The sequence below is a fragment of the Pholis gunnellus genome (genome assembly GCF_910591455.1).
Source record: "Pholis gunnellus genome assembly, chromosome: 16".
NCBI lineage: Eukaryota > Metazoa > Chordata > Actinopteri > Perciformes > Pholidae > Pholis > Pholis gunnellus.
This window is the reverse complement of record NC_136543.1, coordinates 6,387,852-6,415,232: the sequence shown is the minus strand read 5'-3', so window position 1 is coordinate 6,415,232 and position 27,381 is coordinate 6,387,852. Positions and strand designations below refer to the sequence as shown.

Sequence of the window (27,381 nt, the reverse complement as noted above, 5' to 3'; positions counted from 1 at the left end):
AAAGGCGAGACACACACTGAGAAAACAATGCTGGCTTCAGCATGAATCACAATTTATGTGAAAAAAGGAGGATACGATCAAAGTGGATTATGTAATAAGTCTACGATTGTTCCGAGTTCAGTCAAATCCTGTAATGTGATTTTCTTTAATGCAAACCAATCCTCTCAACTGGCAGCTGTCCTGAATTTTGTTGTCACAGCTCTTTAAAAAAAAAAAAAAAGGGCCAATGAGTCATCTCAGTCGGGAAATTCAGAAATAAATTAAAAACCGACACGGATCCGGTCATGAGAAGGGTCACAAAACACTCCTACCTGTCCCATCATGGTCTCCTTGTACTGTTTTTTCTGTGTGACCTTGATGGGCGGCAGCTTGGTGACAGCGGAGACCAGGAAGTTCATCAGGATGTCCTCGCAGTTGGCCAGCTGGTCCACCATGCCCTTCAGACTAGTGGGTAAGTAGTTGGTGTACAGGTGATGGTAATACCTGCAAGAGAGGAGAGAAGGGGGTCAGAATACAGGAAGAGTAAACCATGAAGTAAGAATAGTCCGATCAGTCCGAATGAGAATTGTCCAAACGACAGAGAGACACAGTGAGAGACGAGGTGAAGCATTGAGCCGCTCAAACGTCACACATTTCAGACACTTTCACAGGTTGAAGCCTTCGGGTAGAACTCGGAGTTCATCCACAGACTGATTGCTCGGGTTCCAGGATGGATTGAACGACTGCGCTATTGAAAGTGATTAAGCGTTTGGCCGCAGTGATTGGCTGACTCCGGGCTTAATGGACTGCTCCCATCACAGCTGAGTGAAGCCATATTAAAGCTGACAGGGGCTGTTGTAAAACTAAACGCAGGAACTATGAAACGCCGTGTAGCAGACAAATTGACATCTTTTGGGGGGGATGAAACATACCCGGTGTCAAAACACTGATTTCCTGAGGCTGTGCAACACCGAACAAGGCGCCTACTTTCATAATCGGCAGATCACTGCATCAGAAGAGTTGTATCAAAAGACAGTCGACTGAACACTGGAGAGCAGAGCAAAGCTGTGATCCCCCGTATAACAGAAAGGGGAACGGAGCTGAAGCAAGGCACATGAAAGCAAACAGCCGAGCGGAGCGAGACAGTGAGCAGGTAAACAGCTGTAACGGAAACACGGTTTTTCTTCTGCAGATCAGAGGACGGCGATGTGAAAGCCCGGCGCCGTACCTGTGGTAGATGGCGGCCCCCGTCAGCACCATCGAATAATCGTTGGTCCATTTGGATGTGTAGCCCCAGCGCTCCTTGTTGCTGTCCCAGAAGTGGCTGCGAGCGGGGTAACCCACGATCCGCTCCGGGAAACTCTGCCAGACCGTGAAGGCAAAATCCACCTGGACAGACACAAAACAGATTATATCATTATGTTAGGATATTTACAACCACATTTGTGTCACTTCCCAATAAAAAAAAAAAAAAAACACCATTATGAGTTGTGACTAGGTTATTCATGGTTTATAACTCATTTTCTGATGCTTTATTTCAGTTATAAGCAATTAACTTATGGTTGCCAGGTTGTGAAAAATCCCATAAAAAATTACTTTTGCTCATCTGTACCAAGATCTATTTCTAAATAACGTATAAACATTCATAATTAACTCTATAACTGACTTGATGACTTATTAGAAAGTGTGTAACTCACAGGTGTTTATTAATGGGTCGCCAACATTTATAACTGCATTATCACCAATTAGGATAAACACCAGCCAGAGGGATTTTCCACAACCTGGCAACTCAAAGGTTGCCCTGATTAATGGCGTATAACCTATTTACAAGTGATTTATTAGCCATTAACAAAGCATCATTACAACACAATTTATTCCTGCAGGTACTCTGTGATTTCTATATTTTAAGGATGAGAGGAAAGAACTCCCACACACTGTCCCTTTACTTGTAATTAACTTTTATTGATGAATACAGCATTTCGGTCTCCAGACTTAAGACTCAAAGTTTATTGCAAGTAAAAGCACAGTGTGCTGTAATTCTCTCTCTTCTCTGGTTTAAGGATATTTCCTCCTACACACCTGCCGCCAACAAATTAAAGGTGCACATGAGCCTGCACAGTTTACACTTAAAGCATGAAATATTGAGATTCATCTTCTATTTAAGGTATACATTGTGTGAGAACAAAAAAGAATCCAAGAGGGAAAGAAAGAGACAACAGGGAGAACTCACAAAAGAAGTGCGCACTAGAACAAAGCGTAGTGAAAGTACAACGGCGGCAAAACCTCATCAGACACAAAGCAGTCCGTCCTGAGCTGCTGCCTGCAGCAAACTTCTGTGGCGGCGATCAAAGCGTTCAATCAAATAATTAGATGAAAACATCAAAAAGGCCTCAGCTGCTCCACAAACAGCGCTCTCTGCATTACACCGCAGATTACCACGCCACCATACACAGAGAGAGTGCTTATATTAATGCATACTTAACGTCGAAACCCGCCATAAAACGCAAGACACATAATTTTTATCTTCTCTTCCTGCCAGAACGCCGGCTTACAAACGAATCCCCGAGGAGAAGAAGAAGAAGAAGAAGAGCGCCGACTCTCTTTTGCTTCCAATGCGGGAGAAAGAAAGGTAGATGAACGACGACACAGTAATAAGGAAAACATATTCCGATGGTTGAACCGACATCAAGAGGAAGTACGGCTGGAATAATGGGCATGTTGGACATGATGGTGGAAAATCACAACTGGGTGCCAGTTTGTAATTTAGTGCGAAATCTGCTTCTCAACATCTTCACTTAAGGGAGAAACAAATGTGAGGCAGAAGAAGAGAACTGTTGTGTTCTAGTTGGCTCACTTTGAGAAAATGGGGAGGGGGTGTATATGGGGGACTGTTAGCAATCGGTATTTAAGCCTGAAACTCTTTTTTAATATGTACTGGCATTGATGTTTCTATAACTTGTTTATGCTCACGATCCAACAGTCATCATGGATGAAAAACGTTATATTTGGGAGGCTGGGTTTTTTATTTTTTTCCCTCTCAGTGCCAGCTCTGCCTTGCCATCTTGATGCTGCGCACAAACCGCCTTCACGAGATCTAATTCCGCACTGTTCAAAGCAGCATCTGGCTTCCCAAGGTGCTGCGGCAAAAAAAAAACGTGTCCCCGGGAAAAGAAAACAGGAACAGTCCCGACAGCGCGAGGAACAAAAATGCCCAAAACAAAGTGCTGCTCTCGTACAGGGGATTCGGGAGGTACGGTGTGAATACAGGCGCCAAAACATGAGGGGGAAGATAGAAAGAAAAGGAGAGAGAGAGAGAGAGAGAGAGAGAGAGAGAGAGAGAGAGAGAGAGAGAGAGAGAGAGAGAGAGAGAGAGAGATAAAAGTTAGAGTAGTTTAAGTGATTTGAGAATCGAGCTGTGGAGCGAGAACTTTAAAACACCGGGGACAAACAGAAAGAGAGATAACAAAAATTTCTTTCCGAAAAAATGCAATCAGAGAGTTGCTTTTGGGACATAGAAAGCGTTTGGATCTTTGTTTTGTCTCAAGAGGACCCGACTATCGGGACAGGGAAGAGGCAGATGGAAAGAGATAGAGAGAGAGAGAGAGAGAGAGAAATGTTATTATGTTCCAAAATACCTCAGTGGTGGACAACACTGTGTCTTCATCCAGGCTGAGGACAGCGTCGGTCACGATGGTCTCGTAGGGCAAGAAACGACTGCTCATCACCTGCACAGAGAGACACAGATCACAAAGGGTTAAAGCGGTGTCGTTGAAATGAAAACGTTGGATCCCTCCGCCTCACACAGCATTCATTTGTCATCATTTGGTCGCCTGGAACACATTAAAAAAAAACGGCTGAGGGACGCAAATGTCGATCTGAAAGTTGCGCAAGATGTCTGAAAAGGGAAGAAAGCAGGAAATGAAACCTTCCTGTTACATGTTGTCCCATTTCATTTTTAATCCAGCACAGACGTGTTTATTCACACAGATGACAGCTTCCACTGAATGTTTCCATGGAAACATTAATAACTCCATCTCGTCCTAAATGTGCAGGTTGTTTTGTTCCAAGTGTGGCCTTCCATTTTCTGCCACTTATTCAGTTTCAGGTCGCGTTGGCAGCAGACCCAGCGAGGTAGCTCAGAAAAGCTTCTCCGTAGGGCTCCTGGAGACGTTCCCAGGCAAGATGGGATACTGCATGTAACTCCCTCTAGCATGTCCCGGGTCTCTCCCGGGTCTCATCCCACTTGGAAGTGCCTGGAAAACCTCCAAGGAGAGTCAACAGGGAGGCCTCCTAAGAGCCAACATCCACACACCGATGGCAGAGCCTTTGGAGGTTTTTTTTTTGGGGGGGGGTTCATCTTGCTCACGGACTCTTTGACACGCTTACAGGAGGAGCTGGGGATCGGACCGTTGAAAACCTGAGCCACAGTCGCCCGAAACCAAACCAAACATGCCGTAAACACAACACTGACATTAGCACCGTTTAGCGTTGACATGGCACACTTCTTAGCAAACAGTCGCCTACAAAATGAGAAGACAGAGAGCAACTTTATCAATTATTTGGATTCCTGTTTGCCTCCACCTGACAAATGTAAGTCCAATATTCACTTTCTTTTTAGTTCTTCCAACTTAAATATCTTTAACCGCTTAATGCTCCACCGTGTTGCTAACTCTTTGTGTCGTTTGGTGCTAGTATGTAGCATACAGTCACTCTACTGTGGCTAAAAATTACACGAATAAGAAAGCGGCGAGAGTGAATCAAAACAAGTCAAATTGTGAGCCGGGAAATCAAAACAATGAGCTGAAAGACGCCAACATGGGATAAACTGCAGAGTCTGGGGATAATTACTTGTTCATCAGTCACTCGTGATCCCTTTCACATAAAAGTAGTCATGAGATAAAAATATATGGATGAACCCCGACACCCAATTCTTTCGCTCACGAGTTTGAAATTAGATCCACTGGTCGAGCTTCACCTTGAGATGCATTTTAGAATAAAAACTCTTCTGTATACATTTTTAATGAGTCCTTACAAATTCATGGGAGACAAAAAGCCAACACATCAACAAACAGCAGTGCACGGAGAAGGAGAGAGAAGCCAATATCCATGCTTTACTGCGCCACCCCCCCCCCCCCTCCTATTGTTTTCAAAAGTGATGGAGTGCTGATACAAGTTTCCATTACTGCTGCAGGGTCGTCTCTCTCTTTTAGAATCAATAACAACACATGAGTGCAGACAGACACATACAGCAGGAGTCAAGTGTCTTTGTGTCTGGCACAGATGTACCTTTTCCTCTCCACCACCAAAAAAACAAATGCGTGTATTTAACAGCAAATGAAACCAAACTGTGTAAATACATAACGGCCCTTGAATATTAAGTGGAAGCAGAGAGAGAGTGATGGTGGGTGGATGGAGAGACCGACATCTTGAGGATATTTGGACGGGAAGCCTTTCCGTCTGTTGCTGTGATGAAAAGCGCTCGGACGAGAAATCGGCAGCTTCTCGTCCGAGGAAGTCGCTTCTAACTCAAACAAACTCCCACGCGAACGAGAAGCGGCTCCCGATGCATCGCTTTAATGGAACCTGGACGCGCATCCAGACACACGGTATTTTAATACACACATACGAACAGCCTGTTATTCAACACAGCCATTAAGGTCGGGCCTTGGCAAGAATGCTTGTTCGTTATGAAACACCTGCCCTAAAAAAAAGTCATTACATTTCTATTCAACAACAGTCAGCGTTGACCTGCTTTCTCGATCAACACCTGGCATTGTCTGGCTGCAGAGTGACCTCACTCTCAACAGGTCTTCATCACTCCTACAGCCGAGGGCAGCGACAGGCACCGAGAGAAAGACTTCGCTCTGGAACCGTGTAAAGCCTGTTATCCATTCTGGTGCTGCAACTAATGATTCCTTTTATTATCGACCAACCTTTTACCGTATTAAACGTCACGAAGTATTAAAAAATGCCCAAGGCGATGTCTTCAGATTGCTTATTTAATACGACTGAAAAAAACTCATAGATTTTCCTTTCACAATTACATTTAAACGGGACCTATTATGCTCTTTTTTGGGTGCATATTTAGTCTATCTCAATTTACTGTTACAATATGTTTACATGCATTAATGCTCAAAAAACACCTTGTTTTTCTGTCCAGCTATAGCCGCTCTGTTGTGATTGGTCAACCACGTGTCGCATGCGTCGGAAATGTCCCGCCCCTTACCATATACTGAACTTTGCGCCAAAGGCTCACTGAGCGGCCAAAGACACTGTCGTAGCCGCGGTAAGAAGAGCATCTGTCCTGCCGCGAGTCAGCTTTTGAAAGTCAGGAGGAGGAAGCCGATAGTTTGAGGGCGTGCCAAACTAGCCGATAGGAGGTGTTATGCAAATGTGTTACATTGTTACGGAAGTAAAGACAAAACCCCTTTGGGCGTGGACTTCATCTTTACAACTCTACGGACCTTTTCTATGTACAAAAATATATATAATGCACTAAAGGAAAGGGAAAAAGAGGAAAAGCATGATAGGGGCTCTTTAATACTAAATGATCAGCATGTTTTTTTCATACCTGCAGGTGCGCTGTTTTTGCAGCAAAATGAATGAAGTAGAAAACATGGATTTCCAGAGCTTGATTTTTACACGCGCATGCCCCCATTTCCTGCTCCCACCCCCCTAACACAGCTGAGCTTTGACGGCGCTGTCGGGGCTCGATCAAGTGCCGTCTACTCCCCCCCTCTCCCCCCTCTCCCCGGAAAACCCTCCAGAGGCAACGGCAGCGGCGGAAAAGTTCGAGTGACGCTCATATTTGATCAGGGTGGAGGAGTCGAGGTGTGTGATTGGCAGTCGCATTTACAGAACGAAGAAGAGGAGAGAGAGAGAAGATGAGCGTTGAGAGGAGAGGCGCTGAGGCGGCACCGCCCTCTCATTTCCATTGTCAGCATTACTGCTGTAATGCCCTGCGGGCATACAGAGAGAAACAAAACAATCCCCATCTCTGCGCTCCATGTTCCCCACTTGTTTTTCAGCAGAACGGGTCAGGGAGAACACCAGCGAAGAAGAGGTGTAGAGAGAACAAGACAGGACACGGGAGGGGAGAAAGTGACAGCGAGACAAACAGCAACAAAAATAAATAAATTAAAAAGGAGAGGGAGAGAGAGAGGGATGAGAGGGCTGGTGTTTCCAAACCCCTGATGGTTTGTAGTGTTAGAAGTGCGACATATTAGCCTGGGGCTTGCTGGTGCTCTCCAGGAATGTGAGCTCTTACAGCCGGGAATCTGCCTCCAGCACTTCACCTCCTCTCTAAAAAGGACAGCAGCAGAGGAGGGAGGCGGAGGACGGAGAGAGGAGGACCACCACCGTGTTTGCGTGAACTATATCAAGCGCTGGATAGACAGAGAGGACAAGACAGAGAGGAGGAGGAGAGGAGGAGAGGAAGGTACGTGGTTAAAGGATAAGATTGGTGTTATTCCAGGTTTCTTCTAACTTTCAACTAATCCCAAAACAAAACCAAAACTAACAATGCTACCATGTGTGTCACTCTTTATAAAAAAAGGCTTAGTCGTTTCATAAAACAGTATAAGCACAGTTTGCTGTCTAGCGTTTGTGATCCGATGTTGCTTTTGTTATATTGTTTGTTTCTCCACCTGTTTTATAATCTTATTTTTCATTCTTGCGATACTAAATCAACTTAACCAATTTTCCCTTCGCTGTTTTTTTTTGTTTTTTTTACAGGAGTGGATCTTTCTCGCACACCACCCGTCCAGAAGTTATGTTTCCTGCTGCAAGAAGCAAGCGGACACATCATCCTTTAAGGCCAAAGACACAAACAGGCCAACGTTGTCTGATATATGAATTAAAGAGAAATAAAGCATGGAAGTGAAGGACACTCCGGGTCGATGCTAACGCCGAGGACATGTCCTCTCTATTTCCTCCCTGGGAATATGGGCGTGTTAAAAACCTGGAGGGACGTTTCGATTATACAGAGTATACAAATTATACACACGGTGGGTTTTTTTAGCAGGTTTGCAGGGTTTTACTATTTCAGCACAAATTTTAAATCTTTTAGGTCAACAATAAATAAATAAATATAGAATTTAGGCCTTCATGTTTGGAAATAAAATACACAGAAAATAATGTTGAAATGTTGACAGAAGAAAGAAAATATGGGACATCTAAATCATTTGAAAGATTAGGGAGGAAGGGTGCATTGGAGGGAATTTAAACTCCGTGACCTCTCCATTTGTAAATTTCTGGCCACAGTCCCGGTGAGAGGGTACAAAATAAATAAAGAGGAGAAAGGAGAGCAACGATACAGTTATAGAGAGTTGAAAAGAAGATGAGAGGAAGAGGAAATGATGAAGGGGGGGGGGGGATCTGTGAGTGAGGAAGGGGATGAAAGAGAGAAGGGATAAGCAATGTGACAGTGGCAGGAAAAAAGGCAAAAAGGATGAAAAACTCTCTCTCTCTCTCTCTGTCACTTCCTCTGTGGGGTGGAGGAACACAGCTTGGCTCGCCACAGTAAACACAGAACCCGCTGCAACCACAACAAACCACAGGCTTCCTGGCACACACACACACACACACACACACAACGTCGGTACGCTAAGCCTGTTCTGCTCGCTCTTCACGGACACACAGAGCCCTCCCACTGTGATTGACAGCTTGGGAGAAACCACTCAGAGCCACGGGGAGAGGTAAACCATAAACTCAGCCTACCGCCGGGTGACTGACACTGATGTGGAAACCACTTCCTCTGATTGGCAGGTGAAGTTAAGTCCTCGCGAGCAGGAGGGGGGGAGAGGACGGCATCGGATGAGTCTGATGTCTCGGAATACAGATGAGCGACCAGATCCTGTTTACTTTTCCTCAAGAAAATAAAACCTCAAACCTGAGCTTGGACATGGTAAAAAAAAAAAAAAGCATGCTCGCATCGGCATTTAGAGGAAAATAACCCCCCTGTGTCCATATCTGCCCGTTGGCTTTGACAAGCAGGTCACAGGGAGGTCAAGAGAAACGCTGCAAGCCCTTGAACAGGGCAGAGTCTTCAGCCTAATCAGGTTGTCATAATAAATGTCACCGAGTCATGCTCACGGCTCAGAGCTCCGGCTGCAGGCTTATAACTTAACACGCGTGTCTCGTATGACAGTGTCAGTCAAGGGAACAGAGGGAGGACAACTAAATATCTCAAGACTGACATGCATGAGTCATATTTTCAACTTTTCTGTTCCTGTGAACATTCTTAAGTAAATGATAAAGTTTCTACCTTACCGCTCCGAATTCCAAATATGGTAACTTCCATTCATTGGCTGCAAAAAAAACCAACAACATGGCGACGACCGTAAATGAAAGAAACTCGAGGCTTCAAAACGGCAGTCCACGAAACCAATGGCGGCTACGCGCTTATGTTAGCCTAGCTTTGATGCTAACCGGCGCATCCAAAAGTACCCAGTCTAAACATGTAAAATAATAATATTCACTTAATAATAACAATACTTATTATTATTAAGGGTTGAGCGGAGCAAGTTAAAAGAGAAAGAATTTGTTAATCAAGAGGCCAGAGTCTCAACCCGGCATCTCGTAGCGGTACGACATGAGAGCAGAGCGCTGTTTGGTACTTTTTATCGAGTTACAACAGCCTCAATAGCAGCGGCAATGCGGTCTGTAGCGGTCTCCATTGCAGGCTTGACAACATTAGTCCCGCCCCCGGTGCTGATTGGCTAATCGTTATGCCCCCCCCCCCTGAACTTATTGGGCAATTACTTTTTAATCAAGATACCGCTGTTTCATGTCACGATGCAGGCTGATTCGGCTGACTCAAACTCGGCTGAGTTAACGGATTCAGAGGTCTGGACCGTGACCGACATGCGGAACCATGGAGCCCTAAAGCTCCGCCCCCGCTGCTCCACAGAGCGCTCCGTGCTTGAATTGCACCAAATTTGAAAAAAAATAAAGAAAAAGATAAAGAAATGGACACAGAGATTCCATTGCTTTATAGATAGATATTGCAACTCAGCTGTAACTTATTTCTCTGGAGACATTTTGTCACTTTCTTGACATCTAGCTATGATTAAAGTAAAGAATAAACCGCAATACTTTCATTAAAACGCACACTGCCTCCGTATCTTTCCTAACCATATGCATTTGCCATGCTTATTTTTGCACAAACTCTCCTTCAATGGAATCAGAGCAGCACAAATCAAAGCTCATTAACTCCGAGACACTTAATGAAATGTGCGCAAATACAGTAGCTTTACGGTGAGAGACTGTGTATAAGATGAGTTGCGTAATTAGAAGTGACAGTGATCAAATCTTTTGGGCTAACGGGGAGGAAGTGTGCTGCGGGCTCACCTTGTTCTCTCCCTCGATGACGATGACGGGCACCGAGGTGGCGGGCCAGCGGTGCTTGGCCGGGAGAGGCTTGTCACAGTTCCACAGGACGATGATCTAAAAACACAGAAGCAAGATATTAGCACCCGCAAACAACTCATTTGATTCCCTCTAAACAAAAACAACTCCTCAACTTGTTGAACGTGTGACATTTACGTGACCTAACCGGCCGGCAAATGTCACCTTATCGCAGGCTGATTGAGGGTTCAAGAGCCAGAAGGGCAACTGAAGGAGTAAAATGTTTCCAATTATGGCTCCACAACCGTCCGTACAGTTCGGCCCGTCACATTGTCAGTATTCATTTCCAACTGTGACATGTCGCTGAACACATTTTTCCAGCCCGTCCAAATCTCACGCTCCGACTCCAACCGGATTATGTTTTCACATGAGGGACTCGTGTTTGATGTGACTTGGGACACGCAGGTCAGATGACATTGACGTGCGGAACTCATAAATGTTTGATGAGGAACACACATATTCACACACACGACACCCGTCTGACCTTACACGCACGACTTTGCTTTACTACGTCTCAGCCCGTTCTCATGCATCTTTAATTGTGCGGACACAAAATGACTGCTTGCTCAACCCCCTCCCCCCCAAACTCTGATTGTCCAATCGCAGCTAAGCAATTGTAATGTCAGGCACTGTTCGAGCTTCGTATTTGTCTACATGTTGAAGCATTGAAACACGGGGCTTTGCTGTAGAAAGAGCACTTCTTGGTATTTAAAGTGTTTGGAGGGTGGTGTGTGTTTTAGCCTTTTCAAAAACATACTAAAAACACGTTTAAGGAATGGACCTACCTGCAGTAGTGAGCTTTACTTCAAAAGGCCAAGAGTTAGCATTTCATTAGCTTACTGCATTAGCAATCATAGGTTAACATTAGCAGCTCATTAGCAACATCTAACAAGTAATTATCTATCTATCTATCTATCTATCTATCTATCTATCTATCTATCTATCTATCTATCTATCTATCTATCTATTTATTTACATGGATCATTACCTGGTGAGGATGCTGACTTGTTACCCGGGACATGTAGCTTTAGCTTCAGACTTTTGTATATTTTCTGAATCTAAAGACGAAGAAATGACTATGAATGTCGCCTCCGTTATTAATGTAAACTAGTGTGTAGTTCTACAACGGGCAATAAAGGAGTGTGTGAACTCTCCCTTAACAATTTTCAATTACATTACCTGTGGTTCAACATAATACATAATCAGTTTGTCCCAGTAATATAATACTTACATACTTAATGTACTAAAGTGTACATTAATGTGGGCAGTCTACTATTTGTAGAGTCGCTATGCAGCTCACACCAACAGGAATCTATCTAAAGGATATGAAGATGGATTGTAAATCAAATGGAAACTTCACAACACCGCCCCCAAACCATTTTCAACTTCAAAAAAAACATTACAAATAGCTGGTGAAAAATGTATTTCCAAAGATTTATTAGTTTGCCGTTTTCTGAGCTTTGCCTGGAGCTGGAGCACCACCATCTGCCGTGTGCTTTCACTTCCATCTCTGTTGTGCACACAGCTTTGTGGGAAGGTCATGCTGCTCAAAACCACATTCCAAATTTGAGCAATTTAAGTATGCACTCTGGCAATTTTCAGCGGACTTCTTTTTTTACCATGAAAAACATACTTAACACTCAAGAAGAGTGTAGTTACTGTGGTTTATTCTACGCTATACTGCTACTGTAAATCTACCCATGAAGTTGAGGTTGATAAATTATAACAACACAGCTAATATCAACATAACCCAAGGAACTGGTTAGCCTGAACCTGCGGAAAATGAAAAAATGAATCCCCAACTAGCGATAAGGAATGTGATAGGAACTCATCATCGGCGTTCCCATCCTGGAGTGTTCAGTTGCTGTGTGTCAGCCAACCCTTCAGCCCTGCTGAAATGTCCTTCAACAAGTCAGTAAATTAATCCATCCCAGCTCCACCGTGCAGAGCTGTAGCCGACACTGTGCTCAGACGTCCCCGACGGAGGCGAACCGCAAGAATTTCCCCTGCAGGGATCAATAAAGTTCCACATGATTCTGACATTAACTGTCCCCCCCCCGGGGACTCTGCACCCCTGACTGGACCTGCCAAATCATGAGGTGGGAGCCATTTGGATGTCTGTGTCGAGGTGTTCGCCTTGCGTCTAACACAGCAGCTGTGTGGAAATATGACGGCGGTCTCTAAAAAGAAAGATGACACCCAGCTGTTTGAGGAATGGGCACAAATGAGCTCGTCATGACAAGCCAGTACCGATACCAAAAAGAAAGAAAGTGTTTGTCATTGTACTATTACAACAGGTATGCACACACACACACACACACACACACACACACACACACACACACACACACACACACACACACACACACACACACACACACAGCAGAAGAACGTGTGATTCTGCTCTTACAGGGGCTCTGTTCCTTGATTAGAAAGACAGATGGTGTCTCTGTCAGCCCACCAGCCCTCTCAGGGTGCCGGTGGCGCGTATGTGCGCCTGCATGTGTGTGCGCGTGACTGGAGGAGAACGGTGAAGACAGTGTGTCGCTGTGGCGCGGTTGGAAGAAAAGCTTGCCTCGAAAAAAAATGCACGTGCACGCAGCAGGAGGCCCGCTGTGCCAGAATGCGCCTCAAAAGCTTTCTTGCATCCAATTTAGCCTCCTCCGCCCTCCGAGTCCTTTCATTCTCTCCCCTCCATTCATTTATTTATATCCCTCTCCTCAGCAACCGCTCTCCCTGTCCTCTTTTCTATCCGCCGAGAGTGGAGACCCCCCCCCTCCCCTTCTCCCGACCGTGTACCCGGCTCTCCACTCAAGAGTGCACAGCCCGAAAGAGCGCAAACACAGAAGCGGCCACCATAAAAATAAAGAGGAAGGCAGGGTTTGCTCAGTCCACCTGCCGTTGTGAGAGAAGGTCTCTGAGAGAACGGTTGGCTTTAAAGCGTGCTGATGACCGGACGTGTGGTTCTTCAGCAGATGCTCCGGTTTTCATGGAATGGATCGCAAAGTTCCTTTGTGACGTTGAAACAGCAATGAATAAAACAATCTGCACCCAAGCGCTCCTTATTCGCTTGCTCTGGAGCTTCTGATCAGTTTTTGTCAAGAATGAAACTGTCGAGATCAATGACTTTGTTCAATTATACGCGCCACTTTATTTAAGCAACATTCTTGCAAGGAAGGCTGCTTGTGTTTGGTCAACATTTAAAAGGGGCACTCCATCAATTACAAGTCAGTTTAATTGTCATCATGCGCTAGAGGAGTTTTTTTATCTGAGAAAATAACCAAATTTGCAAATTTAAGGCAGAAAGTTTCGACCAAAAAGCGGAGAATTTGAAAGACGTGCACATTTATCAGGCAGGAAGCGTCTGATGAAAATATTCTACTGAGTTGCATTATGGGAAGTGCAACATTCAGTCTCCCTTTATCACTTGAGAAATTCCACTGCTGAAAATAACATATGATGACATCATAGTGATGTCATCCAGGCAGGGGGGGGGGGGGACAGCAAATTGAAGTCAGAAAGTTACGAAATAAAAGCGTAAAGTGTGAAAGACATTTATCAGGAATGAAAGGTCTAGCAAATATATTCTGCTGAATTGCATTATGGGAAGTGTAGCATCCACTGTCCCTGTTTTGCAGCACCATGGGCCTCATGCAGGAAGTTAACAAATTCCTCTTATTTTAACGATTTGTTCTAATTTTGTGAGCACCCACTGACTTCTGGGATTCACCAGAGATTTCACGAGTGGTCGAGATGAGATCCTGAGAACATCCTGTTATCAGAGGGCCACTAACTGAAAAAATCTCAAATATTAACCAGCCGTACACGCCGGGAAATGAAGAGAGTCGATCTGGTAGCCGCTCACACGGACGGCATGTACACAAATACACACATGTGCAAGCATCCTGCCTACGCAAACACACATTCATATTGTATACGCCGCTGTCACACAATCACACCCGAACACATAACTCACCCTCCTGTGCAACACGCAAACGCAGACCCGCACACTCACGCACGGCACTCACACGGAAACTCGCACCGCCTACACAGAACACAAACCTGCTTACTCATGCACTCTGCTGTGCAAACAAACAAAGACACACACACACACACACACACACATACACGCGCGCGTACACACCCACACGAAAAACCAGCCATCGGAGAGCAAATTCCATTTCATTTCCCGTGCTGGTAAGGAGCAAGCAGGGGAATCAATACATGCCGTCTCCAGCTGTGCTGAAGGGGGTTTTGCTGCCATGGAGACAGATGTAGCACTGCTACAAATTGCTGCTCTAATTCAATCCACCCGAGTTAACACACACACACACACACACACACACACACACACACACACACACACACACACACACATGCACACAGACACACACACACACAGACGCACACAGGGATGGAAGATGAATGCCGTTGTTGCTCTGGTTGGAAAATGCGATCGCAAATACGAATCCCTTAATGCGCAACATTTGGGGAGTCACAAGGTGGAGGTCAATGGAAGAAACTGCAGTGAACACACACACACACACACACACACACATGAATAAAATAACATCCATTACCTGTGCACAGTACTGGGACTTGGCCACGGCTACCAGGAGCTTGAGTATGGGCTGGGACTGGGACACCAGAGGCGAGACGGCATGGATGACCGCTGTGAACTTGGGGTAGGGTTTGATACCTGAAACACAACAGAAAGACGGTCACTCTTTAAATGCAGTTTCACAAAACCCAGGAAACAGCGCCTGGCCGGAAGACGGCGAGCAGACTGTCAGCCACCGGTGTCATTTTAAGGCCTTTGAAGAGAATAAATCCGACGGAGAACTGAAGGCTCTCATTTACAAACACTACGTATCTATTTTCAGTTAAAGATCTCACTTAAAAAGAGTCTGTCAGCAGTTCGCAAAAATGTAGATGATATAATTGTAAGGGATGTGCGTTTTTCAAGCCAGTCTTAAAATATTCAACAACGTTAATGTGTTTTGAAAACGCCAAATCTCCTTGATCACTGAATATTACATTCGCGGAAACTCTTCAGCTGTGTTGAAAAGCCCAATGAGCAGACAAATAAGTGCTGATGTGGCTTTAAATTCAGCCTGACTTGATGTTAGAGGAGAGTAATCAGGGCTGAAAATGAGCAGGAAGTAAGATATTGAGCAAGATGGATCATAGAGGACGTTCAACTTTTCCTAATTTAAATCTAATCAAACCCAAACCAACAAAGCGGGGCTCAGAGGAGACGGCATTAGAGCCGTCTCCTCTGAGCCACCGAGCAACTTCTTTATGATGAGGAATATACGCCGTCTTAAAACTCGGTAAACTATCCCCACGACTCGTAATGGAAAAAGTTATGAGTGCGCAGAGATTTCAAACCCCTGAGATGTGAATTTGTAACAAGCTCATAAACAGACTTCCATGAAACATTGAACAAAACCTGGAGACGAATTACCGTCGCGCGGCTTATTTTACATTTTGGATGTGCATGCTGTTTTCTGTCCTCAGCACAGGATTCTCAGAGGCTTTTTTATCACGTCCTGCATCAGCACCTTACACATCTCACACGTGAAGCATCGTTGACATCATGCCTGTTTTACATACGTTTTTGTAATTTTAGTGTGTGTTGTTGTCCATGGTTTAGTTCCAAATAAGGAAAATCTTAATGCTAAAACACAACTGACATTTTAGATCAGTGATTTCCAACCTATTTGACCGCTTAGGATGATCCGACGGCATCATCACAAGCTACTTGTGTCTATGAATTGAAGGCAGTGAGCACACAAAGAGTGATTTCCCCCCTTAAAATGTCTTGCGTTGTTCCATATCAATAATTGACAAACTATCCAACATCGTAAAAGAAAACAGCAAAGTTAAGATTAGTGTCCAAAATAAAAAACAAAACAATTTGTGTCAGAACTTTGTCTTTTCCTCCCCCCCCATCTCATCAATCATAACGCACACCCTCAGATTTACAGTCTGCTCCCACCTTCAGGGCAACAGACAGGGGGAACGCATTCCAACGCAAATGCTGTTTAAGTAATTAGCTCATAGCGATCAAGGAGTCCGCTTACAGTGTTCATTTTGGGTCTTATAATCTACTTGATTCTTTGCTTCACGTTAACCCGTTTGCTTCCGTCCGGCTAGCTGAGGCTGGTGCCGTGTTTCACACTGAAATCAGTGAGCGGAAAAGGAAAGTTGTCTCCTCAAAGTGAATGACGAGCTGCCAAAAAACGAGCCAACGGGATGCAGCAGAGTTGTGTTCCTCGGGGCACGTTTGAAACAGCTGCTGCATTTTGAAACAGTCAATAACATTCAGTAATAATCACAACAATAATAATAATCATCCGCTTCTGCTGATCAATTTGACCTGGACAGACATGATCATCAAAAGAGGTTCCCACTGTATTGTTATTTACACGTATGACATATTTACACACATTCATTCTAAAGTCGTATTGTTCAACTGTGTGGCATCTTCCCTTAGCTCTGCTTTTATCACAGGATGGTATTAATGTAACAAAATGAGCCTTCAAATATATACTGCTGCGTGATTTGTATCATTCTCAAGTATACATTTAAAAGTCCATTTAAGCGAAGCAGCAAAAACAAACCCTGCTCGCTCTTTTGCATCCCCGAGTGTTAACACGCCTGATGAGTTGGAGTGTCTTGTTATCGGCTCTTAGAGAACAAGAAGACGTGTCAGTTGGAAACAAACTCCGCAGCTTTGATTTTACTCAATTAACCATCAGCGACGAGCCAGCTTGTCTCCTAAAAAAACCCATCCGTGTTTAATTGCGTCCTCTTTGACAAACAAATAAACTTGCCGGCGCTGTAATCCACGCCTGTCACCGAGCCCATCCGTTTTCATATCAGCCCTCCACTCCCGGGTGCTCCATCAACCGGATTTTGCGCGTTCGTGCGACGGCCGTCTGTGCGTGTGTGTGTGTGTGTGTGTTGCGGCGGCGCTGGATGATGATGGAGTGAATGAGTGAGGGATGGAGAGGCTCCCGGGTCACAGATAAGTGGCGGCGGGGGGGCGGGTGCTGGGGAAAACGCAGCGCTGCTGAACCATAGCGGGAGGAATTGGTCTCGCCACAGCGGCAGTAGCAATGCTGACTCAAAACCCAATGATGGACGGGCTGGTGTGTCAGCACGACTAATACAAACATCCGTCAAAGGCCCGTTCCTCCACTCCGCTGGCTGCCACGCGCTGGAGGAGGTCAGTAGATCAGGGGGGGGGGGCGCCATATTTCAGACCAAGTCCACAGCTTGACCAAAATCTACTTAAAGTCTTTCGGACTTGGGACTTTTCCCACCAACCGTTACGGATCAGTTCATTGCCACACAGGTGTGTGGAAGCGTTACGTAACACCACTTTGCTCTGCTCCTGTGTTTTATGTGTGTGTGTGTGTGTGTGTGTGTGTGTGTGTGTGTTACTGACCCAGTGTAGCGTAGTAGAAGGGGAAGTCTCCCAGGTATCCAGAGTACTGCGGCAGGGCAAAGAGCCCTCCAGGGTGACTGTTCCACATCAGGCTGCTCCTGGAGCCGTGCTCCAACACGCGGTCCTGGATGATCTGCACATGGAAACAGCAAGGAGCGCACATTAGACTACAGGTACACTCCTTATCAAGGAATATATTTCAAATAAAAACGCTGTTTTTTTCCTTCCAGATGAACGTGTTGACTGAGAATGATTGTATGTTTGCTAAAATAAAAAATAGGACGATTGGACAAAAATGGGCAACTAGTTATGGGAAATATGAACATGAACTCACACAACCTTCTTGGTTCCTTTGTAATTCTACTACTGCTGCTACTTCTGGATACTATTCGTGTCCGTCCTTTAAAAGAAACACAGCTTCTGTTGCTGAGGTTTGTCCTTTTCTTTTCTGTGACAAGGTTTTGTTTGATTTTCCTTTTCCTAAACCAAGGATCTAAGGGTAGAGTTGGTCTTATGTTGTAACACTTTAGTTCGGTAATCTTTATTGTCCCACTATGGTTCACATGAACCAGGGTTCACATGAAAACAGAATACAAAAAAGACAAAATCAATGACACATCAGCACAACAAAAAACAGAGCTAGAGCAAGGAAATGAACATGTGTAACAAGTGCACACATGCAATAGTGCACATGTGCAAGTGAAGTGCAAAGAGTGCTATACGCTATTGAGCATGTTGAGCACTTGGGAAGAATGAGACGTGGAATCTTTTAGTCCTCCAAACCGGGGCCCTGAAACGACGTCCAGGGGGCAAAAGGTCCTGGCAGTCCAATATAGCATGAGGCCTTCTAAGGTCCTGCCTGCTATAAACATCCAGGAGCATATAGCCTGACATCTTACTGGTCATTTTTCTAAAAAGACCTCCAAGTATATTCTAGTTGGACAGATGTTGTTTACCAAACTAAGCAACTATACAAAAGTCTAAAACAGATTCAATGACACAGAATCTTGGCTGAACTTTTTTAGAGGAAGCATCAACACGGGATTCAAAGCACAGTTTGTCGCAAAGAACAAAACCCAAATATTTGTAGCTACCCACTCGATCTATGTCGACACCTTCAACAACAGTTGGCAGTGGGCTTGTTGGTGACATGTCCTTTGTTTTTAGAAACATTCAGATGGTCGAAAGAAACACAAAGTCGTCCACCACAGGCCCACGAACTTGTGATTTTAGACTACATAAATAAACTAGACCTGGTTTAACTAAGTTTGGGGGGACTTACAAGAGACACCTAACAACTGAACGGACAAAATCAAAGCAGTCGAGGCTGAAATATCCTGACTTTTATTCCATATAATGCAACCAATGGCATCTTTTTTTTGCTTGATTTTCATTTAGAGGCTTTATTATTAAAAGTACCAAATGCTGCATTTCGTGCTGAATCACAGAGGGACGCACACAAGACATCCACGGTATTCATTAACCGCGTTACAAATCAAACTGATGACGACCCGCGTCGCTTCGACAGCCACAAAGAAAGAAAAAGGGACAACGCTGTCTGTTGCCGGGATCAACCTCGTGTCATTTTAATTACAGCAGGGTCTCCGGATTCTTCCGGCCAGCCTCCCCGTTTGCCAGGCTTCCTTTTTCAATTCAGCTCGTTAAAACGAACACAAAAAGCTACCTTTGAACAAATAACATTTCAGTCTGATCTCAGAGGACTCGTGACAATCTGAGCAGAAATATTAAGGATTTGATCAATGGGCCTTGTAATCACACCTCAGAAGAAAACACATTTCACACTGCAAATTGAGTTTTCACACACGAACACCAAGACAGTCATAAATGTGAACGAATACCAACGCGGCTAATGTTCCAATAACCCCCATTTCGACACTTTGCATTGTACTATTCAAAACCCAGTCGGTGCATTAGAGCGGGTGGGAAACTGTTATGAGAGAGCGAGAGAGAGTCTGCGGGCGTTACATGAAAGTTAGAAAGCTGCCCGAGCTTCCCAAACGTTCGCTTTGTATCACCTGAATAGCAGCTATTGATCTCAAGAGTGAGTCGCATGTGGCACAAAGCTGAGCTGAAAGGGAATCTATGTTATTGTGTAACATTTCATCCCGCAGACAAAACCAAACTAACCGAGGTCTTATTTTTGTTTTTGTTGGGGTGAACAGATCAGCAAGCCGAAGGCATTTGTGCCGCACAGACAGAGGCCATCGGAGAAAAAGAAAACGCAGAGTCACCGGCAGTATGTCAGCAGCAGTCAGTCACACCTGCCCCGATTCATTTCTGTGCCCAAATAGAGCGATCATTCAAACAGCCCCCCCCACACACACACACACACACCCCTCCACCCCAAGCTGCAGCCCGCCGACCGCCTCTGCCGAACGGCCAAACAGAGGAAAGAGATATTGCCGCCGTGCCCTTGAGCCATGCTAAATTGCCGCAGTAAAACAGACACAGGTTTGCGATGGTGTTTTACGGCCGCGCTTGAAATCGGGAGGCGACGGCTGACTCCAAAAAAAAGGGGGGGGGGGGGGCGGGGACGCGAGAGGTGAAGAGGGGTCGGGGTAAGCTGAGCAGCTGACGGCTTCTCCGATTGTTAAAAGTTAATAATGTAGCCGGAGGGAGCGTACAGTAATGATATTGACAAAGCCACATCAAAATTCATCACAGGGGAGGGGTGTAGTAGATGTGAGGGGGGGGAAAAAACAGCACTGGTTGAGTTATTTTTTTTGTTTTACTCTCCCTAGCTTTGTCCCTGAGGGCAGTCGATAGCCATTTGCCTCAGCCGAAGAGATTAACTCGGAATCCGTTAACCTCTCTATTAAAAAAAAACACTGCCTGCCACCTTAAAAACACAGAGCCCTCGCGCCTTATGAGGGGCAATTTCGCTCGCTCGGCTGCGGCTCCTCCCCCGTCGGCGGCCCTCAGTCTGGACATGATGGACGACTCAATCTCACCTACGAACAGCCACAATCAACCAATTAGGGCATGATAGATAAATCCCGCTTCTCCGGGAGCACACTGTGAGCTTGGCTTTAATAGGTGAGTTTAATAGGCGTACCGGCAGCACGGGGCCTCGGCTGTATTGACCTTGTGATTGGTCGAAATGGGGCCGCTTCCTGACAGGAAACACCGCATGATAGGTGGAACACGTGTTTCCCGCTCGCTCGCCAACTCCACACACACACACGCACACGCACGCACACACAGAGTGGATGTGGGGAGTCAATAAAAAAACAAAAAAACAAAGTGAGTTTGTGAACGTGCGCGTGAGGAGATTCAATCTGTCTGTGTGTGTGTTTTGAATGTGCATGTGTGTTTGTGTGTATCATCACAGATCTGCAGTGAGGAGGAGGAGGAGGAGGAGGAGGAGGTGCTGGCTCGACAGGATGAATAAACCATGTCGCTCGTTATCTCGGGGGCTGCCACGGCAACGCCATTTACATATGCCACCCATTCTCCTCATCACCCTTTCTCCCACCACTCTCCTCCCCCCTGTTTTTTTTTTTTTTTTTTTTTTAACAGGACAGTCAGTCAGGATTAAGCGTTCAGCCCGTCGCTGTATTCTACACACACACACACGCTCACACACTGAGTCACAAGCGTTCGCCGTGTCACCTTGCTCTTTAGCGCGGAGTGACAGCGCGTCAGCAAGGTTATGCCTGGGTGGCGCCATGTGTATCTGGGCTGACACACCTCGACATATGGAGATGTGTTTCTGACTCGGCGTGTGTGATAGTGCACCAGTGCGACGGGGCTAGATAACAAACGGACCCGAGCTAGCTAAAAGAAAACAAAGAACTGACAGTTACCGAAGCCACGAGGGCGCCGGTGCTTGTGTGTGTGTCTGTGTGTGTGTGTGTGAGTGTGGGAAGGTGGGAAATGTGGAATTCAGATGTGAGATTTGGCAACGTGGTAACAAGGGGAAATGAAATGCCTGACGGGATACTTGGGAGACATTTGGGATTGGATGGAGGAATCGGGGGGTTTAGAGTCACATCTTTCATAAACTAGAACACTAGAAACCTTTCTGTGTATAAAAACACTATTTGTAGTTTTGTCTTTCACCAAGAACAGAAGCCGTAAACCAAAATGGTGGTGTGGGGGGAGTATGAATCCATCTTTTAAACCCTCTCAGAACACTAATGCTTTAAAGTCAGACTCACTGAGGAACCTGCCTCCAGCTCAGCATGCGGACCGGAGTGTTGAAAGGCTATGAAAGTCCCTCTTCCCTTCCCGCACCTTTCTGACATTGAAATTGCTTTTTTTTACAATTTCGTAACCATTCGGAATTAACAACCCAATAAACTTGACCACTTTACGCAGTGACTGGCCGGGTCTGCGGAGGTCAGAAAGCATTATCTTGTCTTTCGAGTGTGACCGCTTGCAGCAGCTATAAACACTTTACGCCTTTGGAAGTAGTCGGACGAGGCACTGTATGAACTTTTTCAACCATACTTAAGCCGTATTTTGGACTGATTTTAACACAGGAGTCAAAGCGATGAACTATGGGGACTTGAAACATGCTTTTGGGGCAGTGTGACACTCAAGAAACTTCCTGAGAACTGTACGTCACCACCGGAATCCACTGGAACGGATCACAGCCTCAGGACAAAGGTTTTACAGCCTCCTGGAATTAAGAGTTTAAAACTCATAAAACTGGATTTTCACTCACTGGTTTGAATCCCCCAAACTGGCTAACAAAATGTATATTAGACTGTAAATACTGTTCATTCCTTCAACTACAACCACTACTTCAACATTGACTACTAATACCACTGGCACCCTTATAAATACAACTGCTGCTGCTGCCACTAATGAGGATTTTTGGATCTCTCAACAATACCATGACAGAAACCTGAAATGTCCTTCTTGCTCTCCGTAGAAGAAACCCACCCTTGGTTTTTGCTTTTAGCCTGAGAATAAAGCAAACGTCTGCAGAGACTCTGCGGCCCTCTTGAGAGAAAGATTGATGATGGAGGAGAAGCAGAGAGGGAGGCAGAGAGGCCAAAAGGGGCGCGGGGCCGTGTGCAGGGCCGTGTGCAACGCCGTGTGCAGGGGCCGTGTGCATCTCGAAAATCTCACCTCCAGTGTGGTCAGCACTATCTTTTCCACGGAGGAGAAGTAGGCCTCCCAGAGGAACTGAGTCTGCTGTCTGAGGGACAGGATCTTGTCCTGGTGGATGGAGCGCACCGTGGTCGGGATCTGCAAAATGACAAAAACAGCAGCCGGTCATTAGTCAGTGCTGATCTGGGGGCATAAACTGTGGTGACAGGAAGATTAAAATTGGTCCCATGTAACGCTCATCAACAGACAAAGCACATTGAGGGTGTAGATTGCAGATATTGCAGGTTTCTGGAGTTGTCTAAGTAATTTAGGTCAAGTCCAAGTCTCAGGTGTTCTCAAAGGAATTCTTGAGTCCATGAGGGCAAAATCCAAGTCGAGTTATAACAAATAAATTGCAAGTCAGTTCTTTGAATGCTGACCATTTTGCTTTCAACAGTTTACCTGAAGGTACTGAAGTAGTAGTAGTACTGTACTTCATGGCTGAGACTAAGTCCTTTTAACCCCTTGTGTAGAACCCCTATTTGTAGAAAGAGGAAAAAACGGACCCGTTGTTTTTCCAAGATTTGAACCGCATCTTGTTTCTCAGTTGTCGTCTCGCCCCCGTGTATGACCACCTAAATTACACATTTGAGTTACGTGGCAACAGCTAAACTATCTCCATGACAACTGAGCAACTCTATCCGCTGAGGAAGGACTCAAAGATGCGGTTGCAAATGTCGAGGTACCTGCAGAACTGCTGTTTACAAAGTCAACAAAGCAAAACCTGAGATGTTTTGCTTTCAGGTCTAAAGTCGTGTAAGTCCAGTCGCACAAAGTTCAATTCAGGTCAAGTGTTGAGTCCCATATTTTGTGGCTTAATGAATAATTTGACATTTTTGTAAAAACTTGCTGTGGGTTAGATGAGAGGGTGAATACCTCTCTTGTACGGCCTATTTGAAGCCACCGGCAGAGGTTAGCTCAACGTTTGAGATTAGAGACACGGGCCATTTCGATCGCCACTATAACAGCAATTTTTCACTTTTACACTTTGGCTTTTTTGTGTATAAAACTAACAAGATATAACGTATTCATTAGGGAGCTTTAAAGGTGCGAGAAGCCGGATTTTGTGTACTTTGGATGGAGCCAGGCTGTCCCCCCCCCCCCCCCCCGTGTTTTCAGTCTTTGTGCTAAGCTAAGCTAACTGGCTGGAGCCTTGAATTTAACAAACACGAGGAATTTACAAAAAAATAGCAGCAACAGCAGCTATCGGTCATCAAACAGTATTAGGAAGAAAAAGCTATTAAAAAGCTGCAGCAGCCTTTGGTGAATGCTTTTGTACTTTTATTTGAAGAGCTGTGTAGTTTAATCCGTATGTGAGTTTATTTGTCATAGTAAAGAGGGGATAAATGGCAAATAAACACATTTTATATCCACACTTTAGTTAATACTGCCATATCCTGCAAACTGGGAAAAATTGTTATTGTCGAAGTAAATATACTATATATGCGCTATTCTCCAACCATTTTTCCTGTTTTAAAAGGAGCAAGTGCTTTGCATGTACAGCAGACGTAGCCCACATTTAGTGAAAAACAAACAATTCATTTATGTCCTGTATGTTGTCTCAGCCCATCGCACTGCTGTAAAGTACATAAATCCACAGACAGACCCAGGATGGCTCAGGCACACTGCTGCTGCACGGAGTTATAAAACTCAATGTCAAACAATATTATTACACACTTCATTCAAATTAAGATTTAATGGGCATATAATTGCTTTTCCCCCATGAAGTTCAAGCAATTCCAGCCAAATCCATTTGCTCGTTCTATTTATTTGCCCTCTCACATAACAATGTGAGTCTTTTGAGTGGCATTTTCAAGCACTTTGAGGACTTGGTATGCTGCTTGCATTCAAGAACTCCACTCCAAAACAAAAGAGGATTTGGGGAAATTTAAGGGGAGAGCGCTCGCTCAGGATAACTACAGTCAGGAGAAAAAAAGTGTGGGGGGGGGGGGGGGGGTTTGTTCCTCCGTCGGGTTTAGTACAGTTTTCAGGTGATTGTTTTTGTGTGGGTGTTGTCTTCGGGCCGTCACCTGCAGCAGGAGCCTCTCGTCGCCGATCACTGCGGCCGTGTTCCAGTCGATGATCTCGGAGAAAGGCAGCTCCCAACCGTTACTCAGCATCACCGGCACACACGCAGCCTGAGACACACAAACAGAGAAGCTTGGACAAAATCCTTTACAAACACAATCAGAGCTACGGCTGAATCATGCCTGCTTTGCTACATATTGATCCGGATAATGAAAGCTGCACTGTATTATAATTGATCCATCTGTGTTTGTCTGTGACCCTTTGTGTCAATGCCTAAACCCCCCGTTTGGGAAAAAAAAATTGGATTTTCTAAGATTTGCAAGCTTCTTTGGTGTGATGTGGATATATTATACATAAAATCGCTACTGAGGCCTGTAGCAGCCACTAGGGAAGTCAGTGACACGCGCGGCAGAAGGTTCACAGTAGAAATTGTATCAAAGTGCTGAACTTTAACAACCAAAAGGGAAAAGAATCCCCTGAAAATGAACATACTACTGATTTCATCACAATTTTTAGTCCTAATTATGTGGGGAAAAAACATGTTGCAGAAGTTTTTGGGATCGTATCCTGACAAAGTTCAAAATGACGGAACATTTCACAAGATGAAATGAATAAAGGAAAGATTGCAGTTTGAGCTAAAAACGGAATCAATTGATTTTCTTTTTGGGCCACCTGGGGGCAGCAGAACACCGACACATTATCAACGTCTAAAGTTAATATTGCGAATGGGTTCGTGAACATTACACGTCAGCTGCCCGCTTCCGAAAAAAAATACAATTAATAAGAGCATTAAAACATCGTCCTCAAAACCCAAAGAATTAGCTTAAAGATGCTAAAGCGCTCAGTAGAGATGGCTGGCTTTTTGATTGGCCTGAATATGAATCTGAGTAGAGCTGAGACTGTCTGTTGAACATTCTCTGTGGGTTCATCGCTTCCAACACCATCACATGACAGTCATTTGACTCATTGATTATATATAAAAAAAAACAATGAATGCAGCTTTAATTTAGAAAAACAGTGCAGCCTACGCGCACAAATATGATCTCAAATGTAACCGAAACAAGCACACAGCACATGTAGCTTTGATCACAGCTACAAAATGCGAGATCAAATATGAGCTTAACACAACGCAGCTCAGCGATCAGATAAACAGAAATGAGCTTGAACATACAATCTAGATCAGCAGGCTGCATACAGCCACGGATAGCGAGGAATTCGGCGTTAACGTTTGGTTGGAGAACGGATCACACAGAGCATCACGCTCTGGATTTATATGAATCAGGAAACATTTATTCACTCCACAAGAACTCAAGCATGCACAGAAAGAATTTCTTAATAGTTCTGTTTGTGAGTCTCTTTGAGTTTATTTGATTACTAAAGAAAATGTTTAAATCACTTATGAGCCTGAAAATTAAATAAAAACACGCTTTTTCACAGCTGCAGCTGTATGAAAAAAGGCAACTTCAGGTGCTGGAAAGTTAATCACTCAAAGGAGGCGAGCAGGAGGAGTGATAAAAGAGAGGGCAATTAAAAAAGACAAAATAAAGTGGATAAATAGATGTAATAAAAAGATTAATAAAAAAAAGATGAAAAGATGGGAGGCAGTGAGGCTGAATGTGGCCTTCGGCAAAGGAGTGGCAGAGGGATGGAGAGATGAGAGGAGAGTTAGAGGGAACAGCTGGCGAGTGTGTGTGTGTGTGTGTGTGTGTGTGTGTGTGTGAGTGAGTTTGACGTAATGACAGCCCTGTCACTCCCGGGTCATAAAGGTGTCAGCTAAACCAGAGCTGGCCCTCGGGCTCTGCTGTCCGTCTCCACCACAAACACACGCTCGCAAAACTCTCACACACACATACACACACACACACTCACAATCTCCTGCATACAGATATGTATACAGACACACAAACAACCTCCAGGCACACACGCACTCACGCAGTTGACCTCTGTTTGCAATTGCTTTCTCATTCAAAGACCAAAGCCCGTAAATACTCTCCCTACGTCTTCCTGTAGATGGTGCGAGTCGATGGATGGAGTGAGTCAGACGAATGGAGAAAGGAGAGAGGAGAGAGGAGAGGGAACATTTCCCTCCTGAGTGAAGAGTGCTGGTGTGTGTGTGTGTGTGTGTGTGGCAGCCGATAGTGAGATAAGCGCACTTATGTGGGTGCACTCTGTAGACGGTAAGGAGAGGTAAAGGACAGTGCAGTAGTACTGCGGGAGAGCACGGTGCAGTTATAGAAACGGATGAACTGAAGGGAGAGAGGAAGAAAGCGAAGTGCGTAGATTTCAAGAGGTTTTGAGGTAAGTGGAGGTAAACGCAGATCCAGTGGAGAATGACTCCACATGGGGGAAATCCATCTCATGGTTATGATGGTCATACAGCACGGTGAGGC

The 27,381-nt window shown here is 45.0% G+C and overlaps 1 protein-coding gene across 1 annotated transcript in view; it reads right to left on the bottom strand.

The window, feature by feature from the left end:
• Positions 1-27,381, bottom strand: part of ext1b (exostosin glycosyltransferase 1b) — a 106,473-nt gene that overhangs the window by 4,248 nt on the left and 74,844 nt on the right. Inside the window, exons 3-10 of the mRNA XM_079176741.1 lie at positions 24,994-25,101; positions 22,943-23,062; positions 17,843-17,975; positions 14,967-15,085; positions 10,330-10,425; positions 3,615-3,704; positions 1,208-1,368; positions 273-483 (exon numbers count right to left, since the gene is read on the bottom strand). Coding sequence (XP_079032867.1) covers positions 273-483; positions 1,208-1,368; positions 3,615-3,704; positions 10,330-10,425; positions 14,967-15,085; positions 17,843-17,975; positions 22,943-23,062; positions 24,994-25,101 — 1,038 coding nt within the window. The remainder of the gene's footprint in view (positions 1-272; positions 484-1,207; positions 1,369-3,614; positions 3,705-10,329; positions 10,426-14,966; positions 15,086-17,842; positions 17,976-22,942; positions 23,063-24,993; positions 25,102-27,381) is intronic.